Genomic DNA, 24,407 nt, shown 5'->3' on the forward strand with positions numbered 1-24,407 from the left:
CTATGCTTGTGGAGGTCAGCGGACAACCCAGAGGAGTTGGTTCTCTACTTGATCAGATGTTTAAGGGATTGAACTCAGGTTGTGGGTCCTGACTGTAAGTGCCTGTTGAGCCATCTCCTCAGTCCTTGTCCTGACTATTAAATCTTAATTTTATGATTTAAGGACAAACCAAAACAAAACCCTTAAAAATTTGCTTTAATTGATAAATGTAGAAACAGTTCTTGTTTTTTGTTTGTTCGTTGCAGTTTGTTTTTGTGCTTAGGGTATGGTAAATTGGAGCAGTCTGTCAGTGTGTTTATGCCCTTAACGGGGTCTAAATTATGCATAGATAGATGCATAAAGGCCCCTCACTTACTGCAAAAAATAAAATGAATAAATGGACCATTTTTGTGAACCTAACACTTAAAAAAAAGAAAGTAATTTTCATTTATATCTTTGATATGGTTTTTGTTTATTTTTTTTAAGTGACGTCATGTGTAAGTTGAGGCCTATTCATTTTGCATGTTGACATCTAATTATAGCAACATTTGTTTAAAGACTAATCTCTTCATTTGAGTGCCTTTGTACAGCTGCTAGATATCAGCTAGTTCTTGTCTATTTTGTACTCTGTCTTCTATTCATGAAACCCTGTGTTCATTCTCTTATTGATAGCTATACTTCCTTTTAAAGAAGTTAATTAATTTTTATGTATGTGGGTGTTTTTCCTGCATGCATATCTGTGACCACATGTATGCCTGGTGTCTAAGGCTAGAATTGGGCATTGGATCTCTTGGTACTAGAGTTACAGACAATTCTGAGCTGCCATGTGGCACAGATTGGCCTTGAATCTGGGTCTTCTCTCCGAGATGCCTTAACTGCTGAGGCATCTCTCAGTCCCAGCTATACTTTCTTGATTGTTGTAGTTTCGTATAAAGTCTTGAAATCAGGTAATTTGACTTAGCTTTTTTATTTTTAATTTAGTATTGTTGTGTATTCTATTCATGTATTTATTTACTTTTTTATTTCAAGACCAGTTTAAGTCTCTGAATAAACCTGGGAATTTTGGGATTGCAACCTTGAACTTCCTTAGCTCATCCTGCATTATTTTATTAACATTTTGTAACTTTTGTGTGTTGACTTTATATAATTGTTGTATTTCCCGGGTGTGTTAGTTATTTGTTCTGTGACAGAATACCTAAACAGGAGCAATTTTAGGGAGGAAGGCCATCAGTTCATCTTGGTCTAGAAGGCATGGAGGCTGGAGCTGTTCTGTTTATGGCAGTGGGAGCATGTGGTGTGGCTTCTTCATGTTCTGGTGGATCAGGGAGCATAGAGTTCAAACCAGAAAGAGGGAGGGAGGGGGAGAGGGGAGGAGGGAGAGAGAGGGGAGGAGGGAGAGGGAAAGGGAGAGTGAGAGTTTGTGTGTGTCTGTCTGTCCAGGTGGCCTGTCTCCAGCAATTCATTTCTGCTACATAGGCCATAATTCAAAAATGTCATAACCAGATCCACCATCTGGGACCAGTTCAAACACATGACTTTTGGGGGGTATATTAGACATACAAACTGTAATTTGTTTTACTCCTCAGTTTTTGAATGCTAGTGTGTAGAAGTTTCACAGTTTGTTTTGGTAGCAGGGTCTCACTCTGTGGCCCAGGTTGACTTTGAATTTGTGATGTTTGTGCTTTAGGTTTCTGGGTACTAGAATCATAGCAGGAATTCTCACAGATTTTGTTTGTTTGTTTGTTTTATTTCATTTTGTGACAGAGTCTAAAGCTTTTTCCTGACTGTCCTGGTACTTGCTATGCAGACCAGTAGAGATCCACCTGTCTCTGCCTCTCTGCTGGGAGGAGAGGTATATACCACCACCATGCCCAGCACAGCTGATTTTTATAGCAACATATAATCTCAGGGCTTTACTGAACTCATTGGTTTCGGTACTTACTTATATCAATCATTTTTATTGATTAAAACTTACTTTTTTTGAGACATGATCTTATGTGGCTGGTCTTGCATTTTCCTTTTTTCTTTTTTTAGGGTGGTGGTGGTAGTTTTATTTGTTTGCTTGTTTTTTGGCTAGCTCTTTTGTGGTCTTGAATTCTTTTTTGATCATCCTGCATCTTGCCTACTGAGTGCTGGGATTATGAACATGCCATGGTATAGTGCTGAGAATCTCATGGAAGGACTTATACATGCCAGTCAAGATTTCTATCAACTGAGCCCCAGCCCCAGTCCTCCTCCATTGTATTTAAAAGTTTTTGTATTACTGTTATGATGCTGAGGTGATGATGGTTAGGTTAGATTTAATTTTTCCTTTTTGCCAACTTAACCCAAACTAGAGTCATCTGAGGAGAGGAAAACTCAATTGAGAAAGTGTCTCCATGAGATTGGTCTATAGGCAAATGAGGCATGTTCTTGATTAATGATTGATGTGAGAGATCTAGCCCACTCTGGGCATTGCTACTTCTGGGCAGATGGTCCTGTGCTGTGTGTGTGAGTATACACACACACACACACACACACACACACACACACACACACACAAGCTGAGTGAGCCATGGGAATAAGCTAGTAAGCAGTATTCTTCCATTGCCTCTGCCAGCCTTTAGGGAGGCTGGGATGCACCACTATGCCCAAAGGTCTTGAGTTTCTGCCCTGGCTTGCCCTCAAAATAGACTGTAAACTGTATGATGAAGTAAACTCCCTCTACCTCACTATTCTTCCCCAAGTTGCTTTGGTCATGATGTTTATCACAGCAGTAGAAACCCAACTAGGACTCGTGTGTGTGTGTGTGTGTGTGTGTGTGTGTGTGTGTGTTGCAGAGATGGGGTACTGTGCTACTGGGGTGGGAAGAAGACATATGCCATGGTGTGAATGTAGAGGCTGAAGACAACTTAGTGGAGTCAGCTCTCTCTATCTTTATGTGGGCTCCAGGGCTGAACACAAGTTGTCTGTCTTGCACTACAAGGGCTTTACCTGCTGAGCCAGTTTACTGTCCCTCGGTTCCCCTTTAAAAAAAAAAAAAAAGGCCAGGCGTGGTGGCGCACGCACTCGGAAAGCAGAGGCAGGCGGGTTTCTGAGTTTGAGGTCAGCCTGGTCTACAAAGTGAGACAACCAAAACTATACAGAAAAACCCCGTCTAAAAAAAAAAAAAAAAAAAAAAAAAAAAAAAAAAAGAATTTGAAAAAAGAAAAAAAAAACCATTTTTTAGCTGCTGGGCAATGGTGGTGCACGCCTTTAATCCCAGCACTCAGGAGGTGGAGGCAGGCGGATTTCTCAGTTTGAGGCCAGCCTGGGCTACAGAGTGAGTTCCAGGTCAGCCAGGGCTATACAGAGAAACCTTGTCTTGAAAAACTAAAACCAAACCAAAACCATTTTTTTTAAATAAGATATATTTTGGGTATTTATTTAGAGACAGTGGATCACTATGTAGTCTTAGCTGGCCTGGAACTTTCTTCTAGGTGGGCGAGCTGGCTTATGCTTCCCAAGGTTTCCATCTGTGTGCTGAAATTGCCTATTTATTCATGTATGTTTTCTGGGTGCTTCTCCATGCTGCTGGGTGATGACAACATGTCTTTAATTCTAGCACGGGGGAGTGGAGGAGGAGAAAGAAGCAGAAGGGTCTCTGAATCTGAGACCAGTCTGGTCTACAAAGTGAGTTCCATGACAGCCAGAGATACAAAGAAGGAAGCCCTGTTTCAGAAACAAACAAAGCAAAACAAGACAAACAAAAAAACTTCCCCTCTGTAGTGTCGCCTCCATGATTGCTGTTCTCTACCATACCCGGTTTGTATGGTATTGAGGAGTAAATTGAGGGCCTTCTGCACTCTAGGCAAACACTGCCAATTGTGCAGCTCTCCTTTAATTGTTATTTTAGAGTGAAGGTTCGTCTCTGGTTCTTGTTGGTCACAGTCAGCTTACCCTCTGCTAGGGCCTGAACCAAGGCTTCTCAGGCTCTAGTTAAGTGCTCTGTAACTGGCTCTCACCCTCTGCTGCAAACACATTAATCATTACTTTAAACTTAGTGCTTCAGACCTAGACATTGTATTTTGTTTGTTGATGGCTTTGGTCTTGATATTCGGGTCCCAATTCCCTACCATTTGCTTTTTTCCTGTGACTCATACTTCATAGTTGAAAATTATAAAGAAATGTGAGACTAAATTGAGTAGTTTTTATTGTTGAAGTAGCACTTATCTTTCTGTTAAGCATTTAGTATAGAGCTAGATAGTCAGTCTAGTCAAGAGTTGAGTTAGGTCTGTGTATTGTGTTTGCTGTTGATTCCTGTTTGCTTCTGGTTCCCCTGAGTTAGCTTGATGAAGGGTTTTCTTCCGTATTTCAGTATACTCTGCTTGAATCCTTTCCTGTTTCCTGTAATGCTTCTTCCCTGTGCTCTCACTTTGTCTTGCCAGCCTGATTGTGAGGTGTGGGACCAATTTCTTAATTTATCTGGTACAGTTGTGGGGCAGTGGACTGTGCTAGGAAACTTGGTAAGGTTGAACAGGATCCTGCCAGTAGTGTATGCTTGTCTCAAAGATTAAGCCATATATGGCTAAGTATACATGGCTAAGTACGCATGGCTGGTACAGTGAAACTGAATGGCTCATTAAATCAGTTATGGTTCCTTTGGTCACTCGCTCCTCTCCTGCTCGGATAACTGTGGACATTCTAGAGCTAATACATGCTGATGGGTGTTGACCCCCATCCCGGGCAGAGGAGATGCTTGTGCATTTATCAGTGAAAACCAACCTGGCTGTGGGGTGCCAGGTGCTGGGGGCTTTGGTAACTCCAGATAACCTTGGGCAGATCTCTTGCCTCCTGTGGTGGTGACGACCCATTTGAATGTCTGCCCTATTTATTTAAGATAGTCGTAGAGCCTACCATGTTGACCACGGATACGGGGAATCAGGGTTCGATTCTGGAGAGGGAGCCTGAGAACTAGCTACCACATCCAAGGAAGGCAGCAGGCGCGCAAATTACCCACTCCCGACCCGGGGAGGTAGTGACGAAAAATAACAATACAGGACTCTCTTGAGGCCCTGTAATTGGAATGAGTCTACTTTAAATCCTTTAATGAGTATCCACTGGAGTGCAAGTCTTGTGCCTACTGGACATACCCCAGCTGGCAACCTACACAGACCCACATCGGAACTCCAGATTAAACAAAGACTGTGAGTAACCCCTGGTGCTAGTTCCAAAGACTCAAGCCTTCCAATTCTAAAGACAGACACTCTGTCTTCTTCCCACTTTTATTTGGACAGAGCTACTGCACCAACCCTGTCCAAATCCAGATAGTCCAACTGACCATTAACAAAAACTGATCCACACTCCTCTCTCCCTACTCCCTATTTCCTCCAGTCCTGCCAATAAGGTGCCACCAAGTCCATATGCTTCTTTTCCTGCTCTACTTTTAGGGTGTACAAAATACATTCCACCCCTGCCGTCTTCTAGCAATACCAGCCAAGGCAAAACATGGGGGTGGGAGTGGGCTGCCTGCTAGAGCAGCCACGACATGGCAGAGCAGGCCCTTTCCCCTCCCCCAGGTGAAAAGAGCCTGGCAAGCAAGGATAATAGATGAGATTTTGCTGCTGAGAATTCAAGCAAAACAAAACAAACAAAAAATAAAAAATAAAAGAAAAAAGAAAAGAAAAACCCAACCCACATACCTGTAACCGTTAACACAAAATTTTTCATGCTTCTTTATTTAAATGTTCATTTTTCTCCCTAACAGGAATACTTGAAACAATGTTTGTGCCCTCTAACTAAAATTGTCCTAAAATTTCTTTTAAACTTCAAAAATCATATTTAATCTACTCCCATAGGTCAAACCAACTATGTTAATAACCATTATTTAATCCTTAATTAACAACCAGTCTCCTTTTACAAACAAGCTATTGCTGCTTATCCCAGATATATAATTAACGTGGTATTTTCTTCTTCAGCCATCCAAAGCAGATAAATCCTCAACTCTTCCCTCTGATTTCCTTAGTACAACACACTTAAAGGATTCCCTCCAGGACTAAATTCCTCAACACCCCAGCCTTCTTTCTAGGACTATTACAACAGACCATGATATGTTCCCAAGCAAACTGTACACTTAACATATACACTATCCACCCTGTGCAGACACCCCCGTCTGGGTTCTGCTCCCATGTTGTGATTACTCTACAGGTTTATCTCTACAAAAGGGAAAAAGTGAGCTGCTGCCACAGGCCATCTCCTTGGACCTGCCTCTGCAATAAAGCTGCCTTTGTCCAGACACATCATCTGCACCCATTTTTCACGAGACAAGCAGATGCTGAGAGCTTCGGGACCTTCCAGCCACAGATGAACTCTCTTGCCAGTGTAATGGCTACCGAACTTGGGGAAACTTACATGATCTCTATATAGATAATTGTTTACAATCGATGTTAATACCTTCACAAACTGTACAAACTCACTCTCAATTTCAATCTACTGAATAGTTAATCCAATAATCCCCTGTCTTCCTACCCCCTCCCCTCTGGCTTATGTTGTGTTTTGTTTTGATGCTTACACCCCACCCCACTCCACCCCACATTCTCACTACAAATAACAGTCACTCTCCTTTATCAAAAAGAAAAGGAGGGAGGAGTCATGGAGCAGTGCCAGGAAACTTGGTGAGTTGGAAGCCCTGGAACCTCGGAGAGGTTCCGACCTGCTTCCGACCAGGCCCCTGTCATGTGACCACACTCCCCGCATAGATCGCGACCTGTGGTCACATAGATCAGAACTGAGTTCTCCATGCTAATGAGGTACCTAGATGGGCCCTGACAGTTTAGCCAGCAAGCTTCCCTTCCTGGACATTCCTTCCTTCAAAAGGTATTTAATCTCTGGTCCACCGTGAGGAGATGGATGCACCCATTTTTCACGATGAATAATTAATAAACAGTTTGGAACCAAGGGGCATCTCACCAAGCACCCCGTGGGAGCTTGGAGAACGCCTTTGTCTACGCAGCCGCTCCTCCTAAATCTCGTGCAGAAGGCCCCTCTGAGCCCCTGAGAGTCTCTGCTAAGCTGAGGACAATCACTGATGAGCAGCTAAGCTGGAGTTTCCCGTCCCTGAAAGCCCTGGACTCTTCATCCTGGGGTCCCAACTCCATTCCCATCTCCCCAGACCCAGTGGCATCTGGATGTCCAGGAGTTTGGGAGCCCCTGACCCTGGGTTCCTCATCACAGGCCCATGGGCCCCTGACCCTCTGACCCTCCATTCTCAACTCCTCTGCACAGTTTCCAGCGAGGACTGGGGAGCCCCAGCTTTGACTGCCCACATCTTAGACTGTGTTTTCCCACTCCCGAGCAGTGTATTAGTGTTTCCCTCAAGCCAAGCACCGACAGAAGCGAAGGGTAATCTAGGACTCCTCATCTGCCTGCTGTCGTCCCCATATCCCAGTGGCGAGACTACAGCACAGAGGCAGTCTTTGGAGGCTCTCCACCCTTGAGCTTTGTGGTGAAGTTTTATCAGTAACCTGGATAGTGTGGGTTGAGGATGGTTTTCTGTCTCATAGTGGAGTTGCTACTTCCCTCCACTACAGTTTACTTCCTTGTGCCCTATGCGTTTGGGTACTGGATCTTTTCCTAGTCCTTCAAGTTAAGTTCTTCTTTTGTAGAAGCAGGGACACTGAAGCCATGACCTTTGCTGTGTAGGCCACACTCTTTTCCCAGACTTCCACCAGCTGCAGAGCCTTCTCTAATCTCCTGCCTATCTCTGGGTCTTAACTGTCGAGTAATCTTGTCTTTGGGTGCAAACTGGAGCCTGTGAGTGGATATGATCTCCTGTGTCCCTGTCTATTTGAGAGATTTTATACTAAGTGCTGGCTTATACCAGATTTTATAGCCCAGCTTCTCTTCCAGAAGACCCAGCGTCAATTCCCAGCACCCACAAGGTGGCACAACCATGTAACTCTAGTTCCAAGGGGATCTCACGCTCTCTTCTGGCCTCCATGGGCACTGCATCATGGATGTGGTGCACAGACATACACAGGCCAAACATCCATGTACACAAAAATAATAAAATGCTCAAAAATATTTTTGAAAAGTTTTCATACCAGTCTACACTCAGATTATTAGCAGTTTGTTATATACAGTGGAATTCTTCCTAGCCATTCTTGTTATCCACTTGTCCTGTGGCTTCATTTTCCTCCTGTCACTTTTCATTTTCCTCCTGTCACTTGTGGACATTTTGTTTGTGTCTGCCTATTTTTTTTTTTTTTTAATGATATCTGACTGCCTAGTCTACAACAGGGATTCTTAACCTGTGGGTCATGATCCATTTGGGAGGGTCCAATGACCCGTTCACAGGGCCACCTAAGACCATCAGAAAACATAGATACTTACATTATGATTCATAGTAGCAAAATTCCAGGTAGGAAGTAGCAATGCAAATACTTTTATGGTGGAGGTCATCACAGCACAAGAGTTGCTGCATTAGGACAGTTGAGAATCACTGCTTTGCAGCCTCAGCTCCCTCATGCATTCAAGAATAGTTAGTATTCCACTTTCTACTTTCCAGACCGAAAGTGAAAAGCCTTCCTTATTAACTTGTATTACTGAATTGTTTACTGTTTAAATACATTGCAAACTGGAAAGTAAATTGCAAGTACAGTCACTAAGCTTTTGGGTAGTCATCACCTACCGACTTTACCAGTTATTAAATTTTTGCCAAATAAGCTTTATTACTATTTTCCTATATGTCTTAGTTAGGGTTTCTAGTGGTGAAATGAACCACTATGACCCAGAAAGCAAGTTGAGGAGGAAAGCATTTATTCTGTTTACGCTTTGGCATCACTCTTTATCACCAAAGGAAGCCTGGAGGTAGTAACTGGTGCAGAGGCCATGGAGGAGTGCTACTTACTGGCTTGCTTCCCTGGCTTGCTCAGCCTGTTTTCTTGTAGAACCCAGAACCACCAGCCTAGGGATGGCAGCACCCACCATAGTCTGGGCCCTCCCCCATTGATCACTAATTGAGAAAATGCCCTATAGCTGGATCTCATGGAGGCATTTCCTCAACTGAAGCTCCTTCCTCTCTGATGGCTCTAGCTTGTGTCAAATTGACACAAAAAACCATCCAGTACACTCTATATTTATAAATTGTTACTATTGATGTATTTGAGAGTAGACTCTTCAATCCCATGACTACCTACCTCTAAATACATCAATCTCATTAAAAATTTTAAAATTTATTACATTTTATTATTTTGAGACTTGGGGTGAGGTCTAAAATATATATGTATAATGATTTTACATATGCTTATGTATTTGTATATATGTACATATAGGTACACACATGTATATATAAGCATATATACATAGATATATAATGTACATATATAAATGAAGATATGCATGTGTGTGTGTGTGTGTGTGTGCGCGCGCGCGTGCATAATATAAATTTTGAGCCAGGGTCTCACTGTGTGCCCTTGGCTGGTCTGGAGCTCACTATGTGCACCAGGCTGACCTTGAACTCATAGAGATCCTGCTGCCTTTCCCCTTCTGAGTGATGGAATTAAGGGCCTGTGCCACTATACCCAGCTAAACTTACTTTTAAAAATATTAGTAATATGTGAAGATTGCTGTATGTTAAGTATTATATACTGATAAAGCATGCATCAGTAATTTTTACTTATTAATCTCTTTCTGTTTGTAGGTATCATTGTTAGGATTGGAGATTTTAAGTGCCTTTGTGGATAGATTGTCAACACGATTCAAATCTTATGTAACAATGGGTAAGTTCACTTTAACAATCATTGTAGAGTTTGATGCAGTGGTTTTTACTTCTCATTTTTGTTAATTAGAATGGATTTCTGTAAATTTAGGAAAAACGTTTGGGGATTGGAGAAACGGTTCAGTGGTTAGAAGCACTTGTTCAGAAGACCTGCGAAAGGCCTGTGTTAGATTGGCAGCACTCAGCAGGTGCTTCACTACCATCTGTAACTCCAGCTCCAGGGTGTTTGATGCCCTTTTCTGGCCTTTGAAGGTACTTGCACACACACAGCATACACTTACACACAGACACATTCAATTAAAATAAAGTAAATACGTTAAAATTAAATTAAAAAAAAGATATAGTTTTGTATAACCCAGAGATAAGGTACTTTAGTATTTTAATCTACTAAAAAAGACGCTAAGGCTTCTTAAATAGGTAATTCTGCAGGAGGCATAAAGCAGAAGCAACAGGACAGCACAACATCCTGGGCACTGTTAAGTATTTATGACATGGACACATCTTCTTTAGTGTCTCTAACTTTTTGTAAAATGACAAAATTTATAATACAACTTACATGCTGTGGGGTTGTTTTTTGTTGTTTTGAGACAAGAGTCTCACTCTGTGGCCTTAGCAGATCTGGAACTCACTCTGTATGCAAGGCTGGCATCCAACATATAAAGATTCGCCTTCCTCTGCCTCTGCCTCTGCCTCTTTAATCCCTCTGCTGGGATTAAAGGCGTGAGCCACCATCCAGGCTACATTGCTAGTTTGTTTTGTTTTGTTTTGTTTTGTTTTATGGAGAAGTCTGCTCAGACCAAAAGAGAAACACAAAGCCCTGCTTTTGTCTGTCTGGATGCAGAGACTGAATCTTGCACACTGAACATAGATCATTAACCCTGAGCTGTACTCCAGTCCCACATGTTTTATTATTAGGTTGAACAAAGTTACTGTGTCATGTTTATGGCCTTCCTCTAAGCAGTTATGCTGTGCTAGCTGCATGGTCATTGTGCTCCTGCAAGTTGCTGCTCTGCATAACACAGTGATGTAGTTGGCTAACACGGGTGATAGTCATCTGCACTTTAGAGTGCTTTATGAATGAGGTCACTAGGATTTTACATCAACATACAGAAATACCACCTGGAAAGTTAGTGGCTGTCTTCTGTGATTTAAGTTAATACCTAACAGTGGCAGCATATTATTAAACTGACTTTCAAATACCTGTGGTCAGTTTTTTCATGTTTGATACCTAATTGTGTCAATTTTTTTGTTATTTTTCTTTTCCCTCCATTTCTTGTTATTAACTTTTAATCACTAATTGGTACTTCCCACCCTTAGTATTGAGATAAAATCTTTACTCTGTCTTCTGCTTAAAATTCATGGCAGGTGTTAAAAAAACATACTTTAAAAACATGTTTTGCTTATGTATTTGTGTGCATAAATGGGATTTAAAAAATAAAGTTGTGTTCTTTGAGGCTTTGAGGAATTGGATGATAAGGCACGCCTGAGTTTTCTCTTACATGTAAGTATTGGCTGACTTTGTAGTGCAGCTTCCTTTTGTCTAGGTCCTTGTAGCTTTGCTTTCTTCCCTTTTCCCTCCCTCCCTCTCTCCCTCTAAATAAAAGGTCTCTGTGCAGCTCTGACTGGCTTAGAACTCAGTGCTTATCTCAGGCTGGCCTTGAACTGACTATACAATCAAGATGACTTTGAACTTTAAACTTCTGGCCCTCAGGGATGATAAGCTCGTCCGCTCCCCTGGCCTTTTCTTTTTTTCTTTTCTTTTCTTTTAAGATTTATTTATTATTATATCTAAGTACACTGTAGCTGTCTTCAGATGCACCAGAAGAGGGCGTCAGATCTCATTACGGTTGGTTGTGAGCCACCATGTGGTTATTGGGATTTGAACTCAGGACCTTCAGAAGAGTAGTCGGTGCTCTTAAACACTGAGCCATCTCTCCAGCCCCTCCCCTGGCCTTTTCATGCTAAGCATGCCCCCCTCCCGCCCCATTGCCAATAGTCTTGACCTGCCAGCTTCCAGTAATGACATGGAAACTTTATTAATGAATCATTTATTTATGAATGCTTAGGCTTTATAGTTTAGGCTTGTTCCCAACTAGCTCGTATAACCGAATTTACCTATTTATTCTAATATACGTTACGCCATGTGGCCCAATATCTGCCCTTCACTTCTGGCACCTGTTTCTCCCTCTGAGTCTGGCTGGTGAATTCTACCACCACCACCATGCCGGTCTGAATCTTTCCCACAGTTCCTATTTCTGCCCGGAAGTTCCTCCTTTCCTTTCCTCCTTACCTATGGGCCATCAGCCCTTTATTAAACCAGTCAGAGAATGCCTGAGGCAGGTGAGGAGGGACAGAGACTCACCTTCACACAATGTACAAAAAGATTACCCCAGTACTTCCAACTGAGCCTTGAGCATGGACTCTCTGATTCATAATTCCTTTCATCTTTTTTGTTATTCATAACTGAGAATATTGACTACAGTATTGCAAGGTTGAAATACCGCACTGAAGTTGGCATACTTGGCATTTCTTGCCTCTCTGTGGTGGTGGGCATTGTGTTTGTGATCCCCACCACAGTTGTAGCTCCAGATGGCACTTTACACTGAAGTGTTACTCTGGGTATTACGTGTCTTACTAATTTTTCAGATACAGGGTATATTGACAGCTCATTGAAGCATGATGGACTGGAGTTGTCAGTGACTTTGAATAGTTTCCTTGGTGTTCCAGGACCCTGGGATGGCATTTCCGTTATATACGTGTGCCTTCTCCCATCTTAATTATTGTCTACAGAATCTTGAGCAGGAATTCTCCACTCTAGTTTAGCAGAAGCCTGCTCACTTATTTGGATGTAGCTTAACTTGCATGAGCTGTGCTTGTTTTACTCAGGGATTCTATTCCTGCACAAACACCATGACCAAAACGCAAGTTGGGGAGGAAAGGGTTTATTCAGCTTACACTTCCACACTGTGTTCCACACCAAAGGAAGTCAGGACTGGAACTCAAACAGGTCAGGAAGCAGGAGCTGATGCAGAGGCCATGGAGGGACGTTACTTATTGGCTTGCTTCCCTTGGCTTGCTCAGCTTGCTCTCTTATAGAAGCCAAGACTACCAGTCCAGGGATGGCACCACCCACCATGGGCCTTCCCACCCTCGATCACTAATTGAGAAAATGCCTTACAGCTGGATCTCATGGAGGCATTTCCTCACCTGAAGCTCCTTTCTCTGTGATAACTCCGGCTTGTGTCAGGTTGACCAGCCAGTACACCTGGGCTGCCTTGAATTTGATCATCTTGCCTCCATCTCTCCAATCTCAAATACTGAGATTACAAGTATATGGCACCACATTTTAGATGTGGCCTAAAATACTTTTTAGTATTGAAATGAACCCCTATTTAACCCAATGTTTGAGTTTCCTTTTGAAGTTAAATTTTACAGAATATGTTTCTCTTTGTTACTGTTATATGGATGCCTACACACACACACACACACACTATTGCAATTACCTAACTAAAAACTGTGTATTTACTCAAATTCTGATTTTACTGTCTAATAGTAGTTTAGTCTAATAGTGTTGTAAAGATTAAGTGAGATAAGGCCGGGCATTGGTGGCACTCTCTTTCAATCCCAGCACTTGGGAGGCAGAGGCAGGTGGATTTCTGAGTTCAAGGCCAGCCTGGTCTACAGAGTGAGTTCCAGGACAGCCAGGGCTACACAGAGAAACCCTGTTTGGAAAAACTAAAACCAAACCAAACCAAACCAAAAACAAGTGAGATAATTTATTTTTTACTATTATGTTCTGTGATTTAGAAGAAACAGATTCTCATAATAGCCAGCCATGTGGATTGAATCATTTTTATTAATAATACATCTAAAAAAATGAGAAAGATGCTGGAGTAGAACTCAGGGTCTTTTGCATTGCTTGGCTAGCACCGTACCACTGAACCATATGCCTAGCCATGAGCAGTATTATATTAGTTTATGATTTAATAAACTATCTTATTTTATGGATGGAAGTTTTGTCTGCATGTATGTCTGTGCATGCCATGGAGGTTAGAAAAGGACATTAGATCTCTTGACACCAGAATTATGAATGGTTTTGAGCTGTCATGTGGGTGTTGGGGATCGAACCCAGCTCTTCTAGAAGAGCAGCCAGTGCTCTTAACCACTGAGCCATCTCTTCAGCCCCGTGTTTATGATATTAATTGTGAGGGCTGCTTTTTGTTTTATTGTGACAGGTTCTCTGTATATAATCCAGGCTGGCCTGGAATTCTCAGTCCTGCTGACTGAGCCTCCCTCCCCAGTGCTGGAATTAAAGCATGTACTTCCATACCTGGCTTGAAGGCTTTTCCCCCTTGATTACACCTTCTGTAAGTAATCTAGATAAATGTATCCCTTCAAGGATTTTTCATTTCTTCTATTTCTTTAAAATGTAGGCTTAGGACTATGTTTTTGTTTCTGTTTGTGAGATGTGAAATATGTCCTACAAGAAGAATGCATAACATACAATTTAAAGTATAATTATAAAGCTGACCCTTGAGTCTGACTGGGTCTAGAAACTTCAGCCCGCTGGGTTCTTGAACTGCCCCTGTCAGTGCTTCCTGAGTTGAGTGCCTTTCTACTCGACCGAGGGCTCCCGTGCATTGACTTGGAGGCAAACGTTCACTTGTCTGTCTTTGGATCGTGACCACATACACCAGTTTGCCTGGTTTTGGACACTGTTCTAAGTGGATACGATTGTACAGATTACATTGAAATTTGTTCATTATTTTCACTTGAACTTATTACTAAGGGACTTAGCATAATTTCTTCTTGTAATTATTTATGGAAATAATTGCTGTTTATAGTTTTGTAAAATATGGTTTGTGATGGAGTTAAGTTGCAAATACTTGTTCTTTCCCCATTAGTTACCACAGCTTTGATAGACAGAATGGGAGATGTCAAAGACAAAGTTCGAGAAGAAGCTCAGAACCTGACACTGAAGCTGATGGATGAGGTGGCACCGCCTATGGTAGGCTTACATTTGAATGAGCATTCTCATTAGATGGATGGCAAAGATAGCAAACTAATAAACGCCAAGAGGCATAAATAGTACAATTTTAAATAGTGGATTGTTGCTAAGGTTTTAAAGAGATTCAAATTTAGCATACAGTGCCAGTATGTAAGTTTTTATTTTCATTTACTTTTTTTTTTTTTTTTTTTTTTAGTTAGTTACTGTTTTTACAAAAGCATAAAGACATGAGTGACTTGGCTTGTGCTGGTTGTACTTGTGCTTCACCATTTTCTGGTTTTCTTACCTATAAATTATAAAATACCAAAATTTTATTTTGAAAACTCCTGAATATTATATTAATTTCTGCAACTCTTTCAGAAACAAGAATTTTTTATTTTAATAGGTGGTTATTGATTATGTAAACCATATTTTATAACAATGTGTTTTTTTAATATATTAGAAATAATTTGCCCTTAAGGAATGCATTAATTACATTGGATGCATTGCTGTCAGTAAGAAAACCTAAGTTTGATCTCTAGAAGCTTGTCTTGTCTGTTTTCTCCCTCCCTCCCTCCCTCCCTCCCTCCTTTCTATCTTTCTTTCTTTCTTTCTTTCTTTCTTTCTTTCTTTCTTTCTTTTCTCCTTTTAAAGTTAGGCATGGTGGCATATATTTGTTATTCCAGTAATAGGGAGGCAGAGACAGACAAATCCTTGGGGCTTGCTCACAAGCCAGTGGTCTGGCTTAGCCAGCTTTGGCATGTTCTAGGCCAGTGAGAGTCTTGTGACCAGAGGAACAACACACAAGGTTGCCCTCTGCTTTCTAAATACATACACACATACTTGTGCACATATTCACCCACCCACATGAACATATGCACATGTATATATGGACATACACTAATAATGTATTGGCCTGTTTTATGCTGTTACAACAAAATGTCTGAGGCTAGATACTTGTATCAAAAAAAAGCAGTTACCTCATAGCTTTGGAGGTCATAGTGTTTGGGCACAGCGTCAGCTGTGTGACATGGTGCATCATCTCCTGGAAGATGGCACCATGATGGCAGGAATGCTTTCATGTTTTTCAGGAGCTAAGAGCCAAGCTAGTGGCTTATTTGTTTGTTTGTTTGTTTGTTTTTGGAGATAGCATTTTTCTGTGTAGCCTTGGCTGTTTTGTAACTCTCTGTGGATCAGGCTGACCTCAAGAGAACTACCTGCCTATGGCTCTCATGTGCTGGGATTAAAGGCAAGTACCACCCCCACCACCTGGCTACTATGTCCTGTTGCTTAAAGGTACTTCCATTAGCTGGGCGTGGTGGCGCACGCCTTTAATCCCAGCACTCGGGAGGCAGAGGCAGGCGGATTTCTGAGTTTGAGGCCAGCCTGGTCTACAAAGTGAGTTCCAGGACAGCCAGGGCGATACAGAGAAACCCTGTCTCGAACCCCCCCCCCCAAAATAAAATAAAATAAAATAAAATTAAAAAGGTTCTTCTTCCATTAAAAATATTTTATATGTATATATGTGTGCATAAATATGTATACCATGTGTATGTAGGTACTTGCAAAACTCAGAATTGGAGTTATACAAGCAGTCATGTGGGTGCTGGGAACTGAACTCATAACCTTTGCAAGAGTAGCAATTGCTCTTAACCACTGAACCATCATCTCTCTAGCCCTCAAGTTTTTCTGTCTTAACACTGAGGACCAGGCCTCTGACACATAAGCACTTGTGCAGAAAACAACGTCCAAACTGAAGTATGGAAGTATTTTAAAGGAAAATAAAATAAGCTGATGTGTACACCACAGTTGAGAGGGTAGCTTAATGCTCATAAGTATAATATGGATACCATGTGATGCTTAAAGTATAATGTACGTATGTTTAATAGTTATAAAGGGAAATGGACTCTAAGGGATTTAATACTTCATAACAATACCCTTTAAAAAGGCTTTGTGGATAGTCTTTACTGATATACATCTTAAATTGTTTCTCAGGTAACATCTGTGTATATTTATCTGTAGACATAGATATAAACATTTATATATAAAAGGGTTCCAGAGTTGAATTGCCTGACACAGGTTATTCTAAATAATATGTATGTATGCATGCATGCATGCATGTATGTATGTATGTGTGGTGGTGATAGCAACAGAACCCAGGGCCTTGTAGATCTCAATGGCAAATGTTTTGTCCAGCCTTAGTTAACATTTTTTTTAAAGATTTATTTATTTATTTATTATATGTGTGTACACTGTAGCTGTCTTCAGACACTCCAGAAGAGGGCATCAGATTTTTGTTACGGATGGTTGTGAGCCTCCATGTGGTTGCTGGGATTTGAACTCAGGACCTTTGAAAGAGCAGTCGGTGTTCTTAACCGCCGAGCCATCTCACCAGCCCTTAGTTAACATTTTTAAAATTCACAAGCCTGATGACCCGAGTTCAGAGTTTGGTCCCCAGAATTCATGGTGGGCAGAGAAACCTGATTCCTAAAAGTTGTCTTAGGACCTCCACTCATACATCTACAGTCATACGTACACCTCTTATGGAAGTGCAGAAGTACTCACACACAAACAGTAAGCACATTTAAAAAGATTTAAAAGTCAGCTTTCAGATTATGTTCTTGGATATTTCACACAGTGAGGGTGGAGGATGAGAATGTGGATTTGGTATGTTAAGTTGGCTTTCTAAGTGTGAAGCAACAATTTATGGGACAGTTTGCTACGTTTAGGAAGATAACGTTGAAATCCTTGCTGCACTAGTCCTAAACAGTTGTTTTGCCTTATTGGTATAAGCTCGTTTTCCCGTTCCTCACAGACTAGGAAGTCATAAAATGACCTGCTCCTAATGTTTCCATATTTGTGTCTTGCATTAAAAAGAGGAAAACTTTAATTATAAAACGTTTGCAGTTGTTTCATGTGACAGTTTGTTGTAGGGAGTTCACCTCTATTGAGTACTTCCTAGACCACTGTGCCTATAATTTCAGCATTCTTAGCATAGATGAAACCCATGTTCCTGGAATTGCTTAGATGCTTACATATGGGACATGATGTTTCTCATAGTCATTGAAATTTAAAGTGTAAAGTATGTAAATAAAAACTCAGAATTGTGGTTCAGCTATCAAATGGGCAGGAACACACACACACACACAAAACAAGCAAAACCTTGTAAATGTGAGTTGAACATCTCTGATCTGGCAATCTAAAAGTTTTTGTTCATTGACATAACATTAATACTCTAAATGGAAAACTACACACCTGACCCATGTGACAGGCTATAGTCAGAATTTAGTTGCATTAAAAATGTTATATAAATTATGCTCAGGTTACATGTGTAAAGTAAATATGGAACAGATATGAATTTCACATTTGGGTTTGTATCAATAAGGTTTCTTACTGTTAATGTAAATATTCCAAAATTTGCAAAGTGCCCCACATGTGGAGCACATCTAACACCTGATGGCTTGATTGTAAGGTTAGGAGGACTTAAATTGTCTCGTGCATTTCCTAACTTTATCATGTGTGTCTACTTGTTTTTCTAATAGTATGTCTGGGAGCAGCTAGCTTCGGGCTTCAAGCACAAGAACTTTCGATCTCGAGAAGGCATGTGCCTGTGTCTTATTGAAACCTTGAACATGTAAGTCCTGTGGTTACTGAAATGACCTTTCTCTTAGTCATTTCTCAAGGGTTTTTTCACAGGGTGAAGAAAGAATGGAAATACATTTAGTTATTAATTGATTTCCCAAACAAAAATATAACCTTTAATGCTACTTATATATATATATAAGATATCTTTCATGTTAATTTTTGAATTTATCGGTTTTTACTTAGCCATCCAGCATCGATGGTTATAAACCTGATAATGTTAATAACTTTGTATCTTTTTCTGTTAGTATCTGCTTCAGTGATTCAATGACTCAATGCTGTGTCACATGTTAAAGCCATTTCCCTACATCCCTTTTACCAGTTGACCCTAGTCTGGATGGAGCACTGTGGGTGACAGGTAGAAGTCTACAGAGCCTCTCCGAGCTGTGCCTGGACTCTGTACAGTACACCTAGTTGTAGGGGACAGAATCCTCATAGCACAGGTGTCACAGGGCTAAGATGGTGGCAGAAGGAGTGTAAGTGGAGGCTTTTGTTTATATTCTAGAAGACTTAGCAGACTGTGAAGTATGGTAGGTAATAGGTAGCCCCTTTGCCTTTTCCTGTGTATGGCATGACTTCCTCTTCTTTCACTGCTCTGGGTCCTTCCTGCTAGCAAGTGCTGGTCAGGGCCTTCAGTCTGCACACTTTCTGAGTGTTAGTGCTCCTGTCCTTTGAATTCAACCTAGACTTCAGAATGTTAGTAAACAGAAATATCTCTTAACTTACTTCATCTCACTGTATATTAAGACTCAACTCAGATTTTTTTTTAAGTAATTGATAGGCTGCCAGGGTTGTCAAACTGCTGTTGAGAATTTTGCCCAGTTGGGTCATGTGCTGACCTTCGTTTTCAACATCTGTCCTGATTAGTTTTATGTCAATTTGACACAAGCCATAGTCATCTGAAAGGAGGGATCATTTGGGAAAATACTTCATAAGATCTGGCTGTAAGGCAATTTTTTAGTTAGTGATTGATAGTTGAGGGTCCAGCTCATTACAGGTGGTCCCATCCCTGGCTGGTTGTCCTGGGCTCTATAAGAGAGCAGGCTGAGCAAGCCCTGGGTGCAAGCCAGTAAGCAGGACCCTTGATGGGCTCTGTGTCAGGCCCTGCCTCCAGGTTCCCGCCCTGTCTGTTTCATGGTCCCACGCAGTAGTCGTCCTAACTAGGGCTACATCGGATGCATGCTAGGGTCTACTTTGTGTTGCTCAGCATCACTTTGCCTGTTACTCATCTTTCCTTAAACAGTCTGTGTCCATGCTTTCTGTATAGAGATAAGAAGAAAGGCTAGCCGGTAGTGTTCAGCACCTTCAATCCCAGCATGAGGTAGAGGCTGGTGGGTCTCTGATTTGGAGGCCAGCCTGGTCTACAGAGTGAGTTCCAGGACAGCCAGGGCTACACAGAGAAACACTGTCTCTAAAAAACAAAACAGAAAAAGTAGAAGAAAAAGAAGATAGCACCAGGATATTTTGTTCACTCTTTAAATGAAACTAAAATTTTTTTCCCCTTAAATTATATTTAGCTTTGGGACTCAACCACTGGTCATCAGCAAGTTGGTGCCGCATTTATGTGTCTTATTTGGAGATTCTAACAGTCAGGTAAAAACATTACTTACCTTCAAGCATTGACTGGTCTTTTTTGAGGGCGGGAGGGGGCAGCCCTTTCTTGTGCTCTTACCTTATTTAAGCCATAACAGTAAAGAGAGAGGAGGTGGATAGTGAAATTTTTGCCTTCTTTTTTGTTTTTAAATTAAATGAAGGTCTGGCTGTTTTGCTCAGAATGCACTGGGCTCATGTGATCTTCCTGCTCTACCCTCCCAAGTAGCGAGAACTACTGGCCTCTTCTCCTTCTCTCTCCCTCTTCCCCCTTGTTCTACCAGGGGTTGTTTGTTTTGAAAGGAACTTACGTTGCTTGTCAGTACTTGGGCTTATAGTAAAGACAGAAGGAACTTAATGGTTAGTTCTTGAGTCTGACAGATTCAGAGACTTCTGGGTCCCCTTCTTTAGTCCAGCGTTATGTTAGCTGCTAGATTGTTCCCGGCCTATGTGCTTGAATGTGCCTTTACAGGAATTGTTGCAGTTGTTGACAGCCCTGGTTAATAGGAAAAGCCTGTGTCCATGGTGCAGCTCTTTACTTGATGTGTCTGTGCTTTCTTTAGTCAGGAGGCAGAGGTCTGCACTGCCTCATCCCTCCCCTAAAAGTCAGCTGTGCTATTTCTATAGTTGCCTGGAAACTAGTTAGGGCATGTACATCTTAGAGTCCTAGCTGTCCCCCCACAGTTTGTAGTTTCTCTCTCTCCAGTTGCTGTTTTATTTACAGACAAAGGTTCTCCTTTTCTTGCCCACTCTGGCCTCAGGCACTTGAACTCAATTGACTTTTTCCACCTTAGTCTCCCAGGAAGATGTGTAGATGTAGATGTGTGCCAGCACACCTCTCTCTTAGTCACTCTTTAACAGTGAGTTTCTCCAAAAAGTAAGTGTTGTTTTTCAAATTGTTCTTTTTAGGCCCCATTCGTCTTTCCCCCTCTTATGTAGAATATAAAATTTACCATTGCAACTGTTTTTAAGAGTACACTTCAGCGGTATTAAATACATTTTCCTTGTTTTGCAACTCTATCACCATCTACATGCGGCACTCTTACTTCCTCAGCACTCACACTGTACTCATGAGACAGCTTCCCAGCCCTCCCCTCCCAGGGGCTGGCAGCTGCCCTTCATCAGTTTGACTGCTCCACAGGCCTGGTGGATGCAAGTCAGATTGGTCCCATTTAGTACAACGCCCACCTCAAGTTATCCATGCTGCAAAGTGTGCCAGTTTCCCTCTTCTTCAAAGGTTGGATGAGTTTTCATTTACACACAGGCATCACATTTTGTGTATATAGTCATATAAGAATGGGCATTTTTTGTTTTTTGGGTTTTTTCCTATCTTTTGGCTATTCTAAATAATTTTAGAAATACTGATATAAAAGTGTTTTTTTTTTCCTTTTTTGGGTTCAATTCACATCCTTGGAAGACAGTTTTGTTTCAAGAAAATTAACTAACTGTACTTTAGGTTAATACAATTACACTTTTTGAAATCCCAGTTGTTAGCTTTTATTCACAGATTTCTGTTAACCATCTCCTGACTTTGTTGTTGTTTGATGTAGTAGGGATTGACCCAAAGGTATCACACATGTGGGGTTAAGTCACTAGGGTCTTGGCCCTCTTTAAATGAGTTTTCTAGGGCTTTTTTGATAGACTTTGGTTTTGGTTTTCTATTAATAAGGGGTTATATAATTTACTCAGGGACTGAAAAGACATTAAACCATCTTAGAATGTCAGGTTGGGCCTGGTAGTTTATTGTTACCTTAAAGAAAGTATGTGTCACATCTGAACTTCTTTAAAATGCCTTGAATTCTTTGACAGGTGAGAAATGCTGCACTATCAGCTGTAGTGGAGATTTATAGACACGTAGGGGAGAAGCTGAGGATTGATTTGTGTAAAAGAGACATTCCCCCTGCTAGGTAAGTCTTAAATATATTTTTTTGCTACAGTTGTATTTGTATCTACTTTACTAATTAACGTTATTATATTACAGCCAGGGAGGTGTGATGGTGGTGCACACCTTTAATCCCAGCATGTGGGAGGCAGAGGCAGGCAGATCTTTGTGGTCTGTGCAGCTAGGCCTGCATAGAGAGTTCCAGTGAGCCAGGGGTCCATAACAGTTTGAGTGTCCTGAGTTTTCTGGAACCAGTTTGTAGACATAGAGCTGTGCCAGTGCCAGGCATTGTGCTCATGTAGCTTCAGGTTTCCTTCAACTCTGCTTTCAAAGTGCTTAGTGCTTTCAGGGTAGGCTGTGTGAATTAGAGCTTTTCCATAGCTAGTCTTGCCACCTGCAATGACAGCTTTATTCTTTTTTTCCCTGTCTGTACATTTCTCATTTCCCTTTCTTGTCCTTATTTTCTAGGATTTCCTATGTGCTATTGAGAAAGAGTAGAATGGGGTACATTCTTGCCTTGTTCTGATCGTAGAACAATTCTAGCTTCTTAACATTAGGATTGAGGTTAGTTGCCAGGTGGTAGTGCACACCTTTAACCCCGGCACTTGGAAGGCAGAGGTAGGCAGATCTCTTGTCAGTTTGAAGCTAGTGAGACCTTGTCTCAATAAATAAATAAATGAATAAATATATAAAATAAAATAAAAAAGAATGATGTTAGCTGTAGGTTTTTGGTAGGTATTCTTTTTTCTTAAGAGTTTACACTTTTTAAAGTTACATTTTATTTGGGGTTTGAGTGACACTGTACATGTTGGGAGAGTCTTCAGGCTATCTTACAAGCACCTTTTTGTCTGCTAATCTTTTTTATTTTTTAAACTTCTTATTGGTTCTTTTTGAATTTCATATAATGTACTCCAATCCCACTCATCTCTCCCTCTCCTTGTACACAGCCTCTACCCTTACAACCTTCCCGCAACAGAGGGAAAAAAAATCTGAATGTGGAAGCTGTACTGTGTCACAGTGTGTCCCACAGTGTACCCTTTTGTACACACTTCTTTGCTTGTAAGTGTTCATTTCACTGACTTGTTGGTCTGATACAGGCCTCTGACTTCTGCTACTCTATCAATACTGGGACTTCACTGGGACTTCTTGTGTATTCTGTTGTTGCCCTGTGTCATGGAGATCCTATAGTTTTTGAATCTGTAGGATTAGCCCCTTTATGCTCTCCAACAGTTCATCAGTAGGGTAACTTTTGTGGTGGGCCAAATTTATAGCCCTGGATCTAGGCCTGAGAGGTACCTGAGCTAGTCAGTTCACACCCCCAGGGCAGGCTTACCACCAGCCCCAACCAGGGCCAGTTCTCCTACTCTCCTGACTCTGTGGTCAGCTCTCCTGCCTGCCATAGATGGTGAGGGATGAGGGAGATGGGAGGCCATCTCTCTTTAATCCACACCACCACTCAGCAGACAAGAGGCAAGGCCAGCTCTCCAGTACTTACACCCTGGGGCCGGCTCACTTGCAACCCCCACAATCTAGGATCAGGTCTACTGTACTGCCCAGCTAAGGGGCAGGGCCAACTCTTCCTCTCTGATGACCTTGGAGCCAGCGCTTCTTCTTGCCTCAGGTGGCAAGGGTTTGTATGTGGCAACACTCAAGTGCCCACGCTAGTGTTCATATTTTGGGGGCCAGCCCACTTGTGACTCATGCCGTGTGTAGGTCCCACTCTCAGTACTGCAGCTGGCAAGGGGGTGGGGTCAGCTTTCTGCTCCCATGCCTCAGGGGCTACCTCTCCTGTGGTGCCCAAGTAAGGAGTGGGGCCAGTTCTGCACAGCTCTCAGACATTAATATGTCCCCAGGTGGCAGCTTAGAACAGGAGCTGCTCCCTGGCCTTTGGTGGCAACAGACTCTTACTACTGCAGGGCCACAGATCCAGAAGTGGCCTCCAGTAGTAGCACAGGCCAGGACCCCAGTATGGTCCCAGTTGGCATCACTGGCTTCTCACATCAGGCTGTTCCTTACTACCTTCGAGTCTCCAGTTTTGACTCTCTTCATTGTATTCAGAGCTTCTGTTTCTCTTTCTTTACCACTTACTTGTTCTTCTTAGTGACACTTAATGACACTAGACATTCTCTGAATGTCTGGGCTCATCTCAGGAGTGGTCTCAGGAGCACTATGCTCTGTTTGTGCATTATGGTGCCATGCAGAAGTCTTCTTGGGCATGTTCCCCCTCCACCCCCCACCCCAGCTCCAGACCAGTGGTTATCTTGGCCCAGTCAGCCCAGTTGTCCCTTGTGAGGTCTCATTCCTGCCTGAACTTTTGGTTCTAGGCAGGATTTTTCTACTCTCCAGCTTGCTCCTTGTACTGGGAACTAGTCTGGGCCTGCCTGGTACCAGACTGATGGTTGTCTCAGGCCAGCTCCCTGACCAGCTCCATAGCACAGGACTGGTTGTCACTGTATTAGATTATCTTTTAAAAATTAATATAATTATTCAGATGTTCATAGGTCTGAACACTGAGTGTAGACCTAGCCTCTCTCCTTTCTGCCACCTATTGATGTACATGTGATAACCTGCAGTCTAAGGGCAGGCCACTA

The 24,407-nt window shown here is 41.8% G+C and overlaps 1 protein-coding gene and 1 pseudogene across 23 annotated transcripts in view; one reads left to right on the plus strand and one right to left on the minus strand.

The window, feature by feature from the left end:
- Positions 1–24,407, plus strand: part of Clasp2 (cytoplasmic linker associated protein 2) — a 172,202-nt gene that overhangs the window by 10,238 nt on the left and 137,557 nt on the right. For 22 of the 23 annotated variants that reach the window (XM_029481868.1, XM_029481874.1, XM_029481876.1 and 19 more), the window contains exons 2-6: positions 9,638–9,716; positions 14,620–14,723; positions 18,245–18,336; positions 19,862–19,937; positions 21,744–21,841. In XM_029481868.1, the coding sequence (XP_029337728.1) occupies positions 9,638–9,716; positions 14,620–14,723; positions 18,245–18,336; positions 19,862–19,937; positions 21,744–21,841 (449 nt within the window). Of the gene's footprint in view, positions 1–9,637; positions 9,717–13,981; positions 14,083–14,619; positions 14,724–18,244; positions 18,337–19,861; positions 19,938–21,743; positions 21,842–24,407 lie in introns of those variants that run through there. The other variant, XM_029481888.1, reaches the window with a different exon arrangement.
- On the minus strand, positions 24,282–24,401 carry LOC115032064 (annotated as a pseudogene).

Source organism: Mus caroli, chromosome 9 (genome assembly GCF_900094665.2).
Source record: "Mus caroli chromosome 9, CAROLI_EIJ_v1.1, whole genome shotgun sequence".
In the NCBI taxonomy this organism is placed as follows: Eukaryota; Metazoa; Chordata; class Mammalia; order Rodentia; family Muridae; genus Mus; species Mus caroli.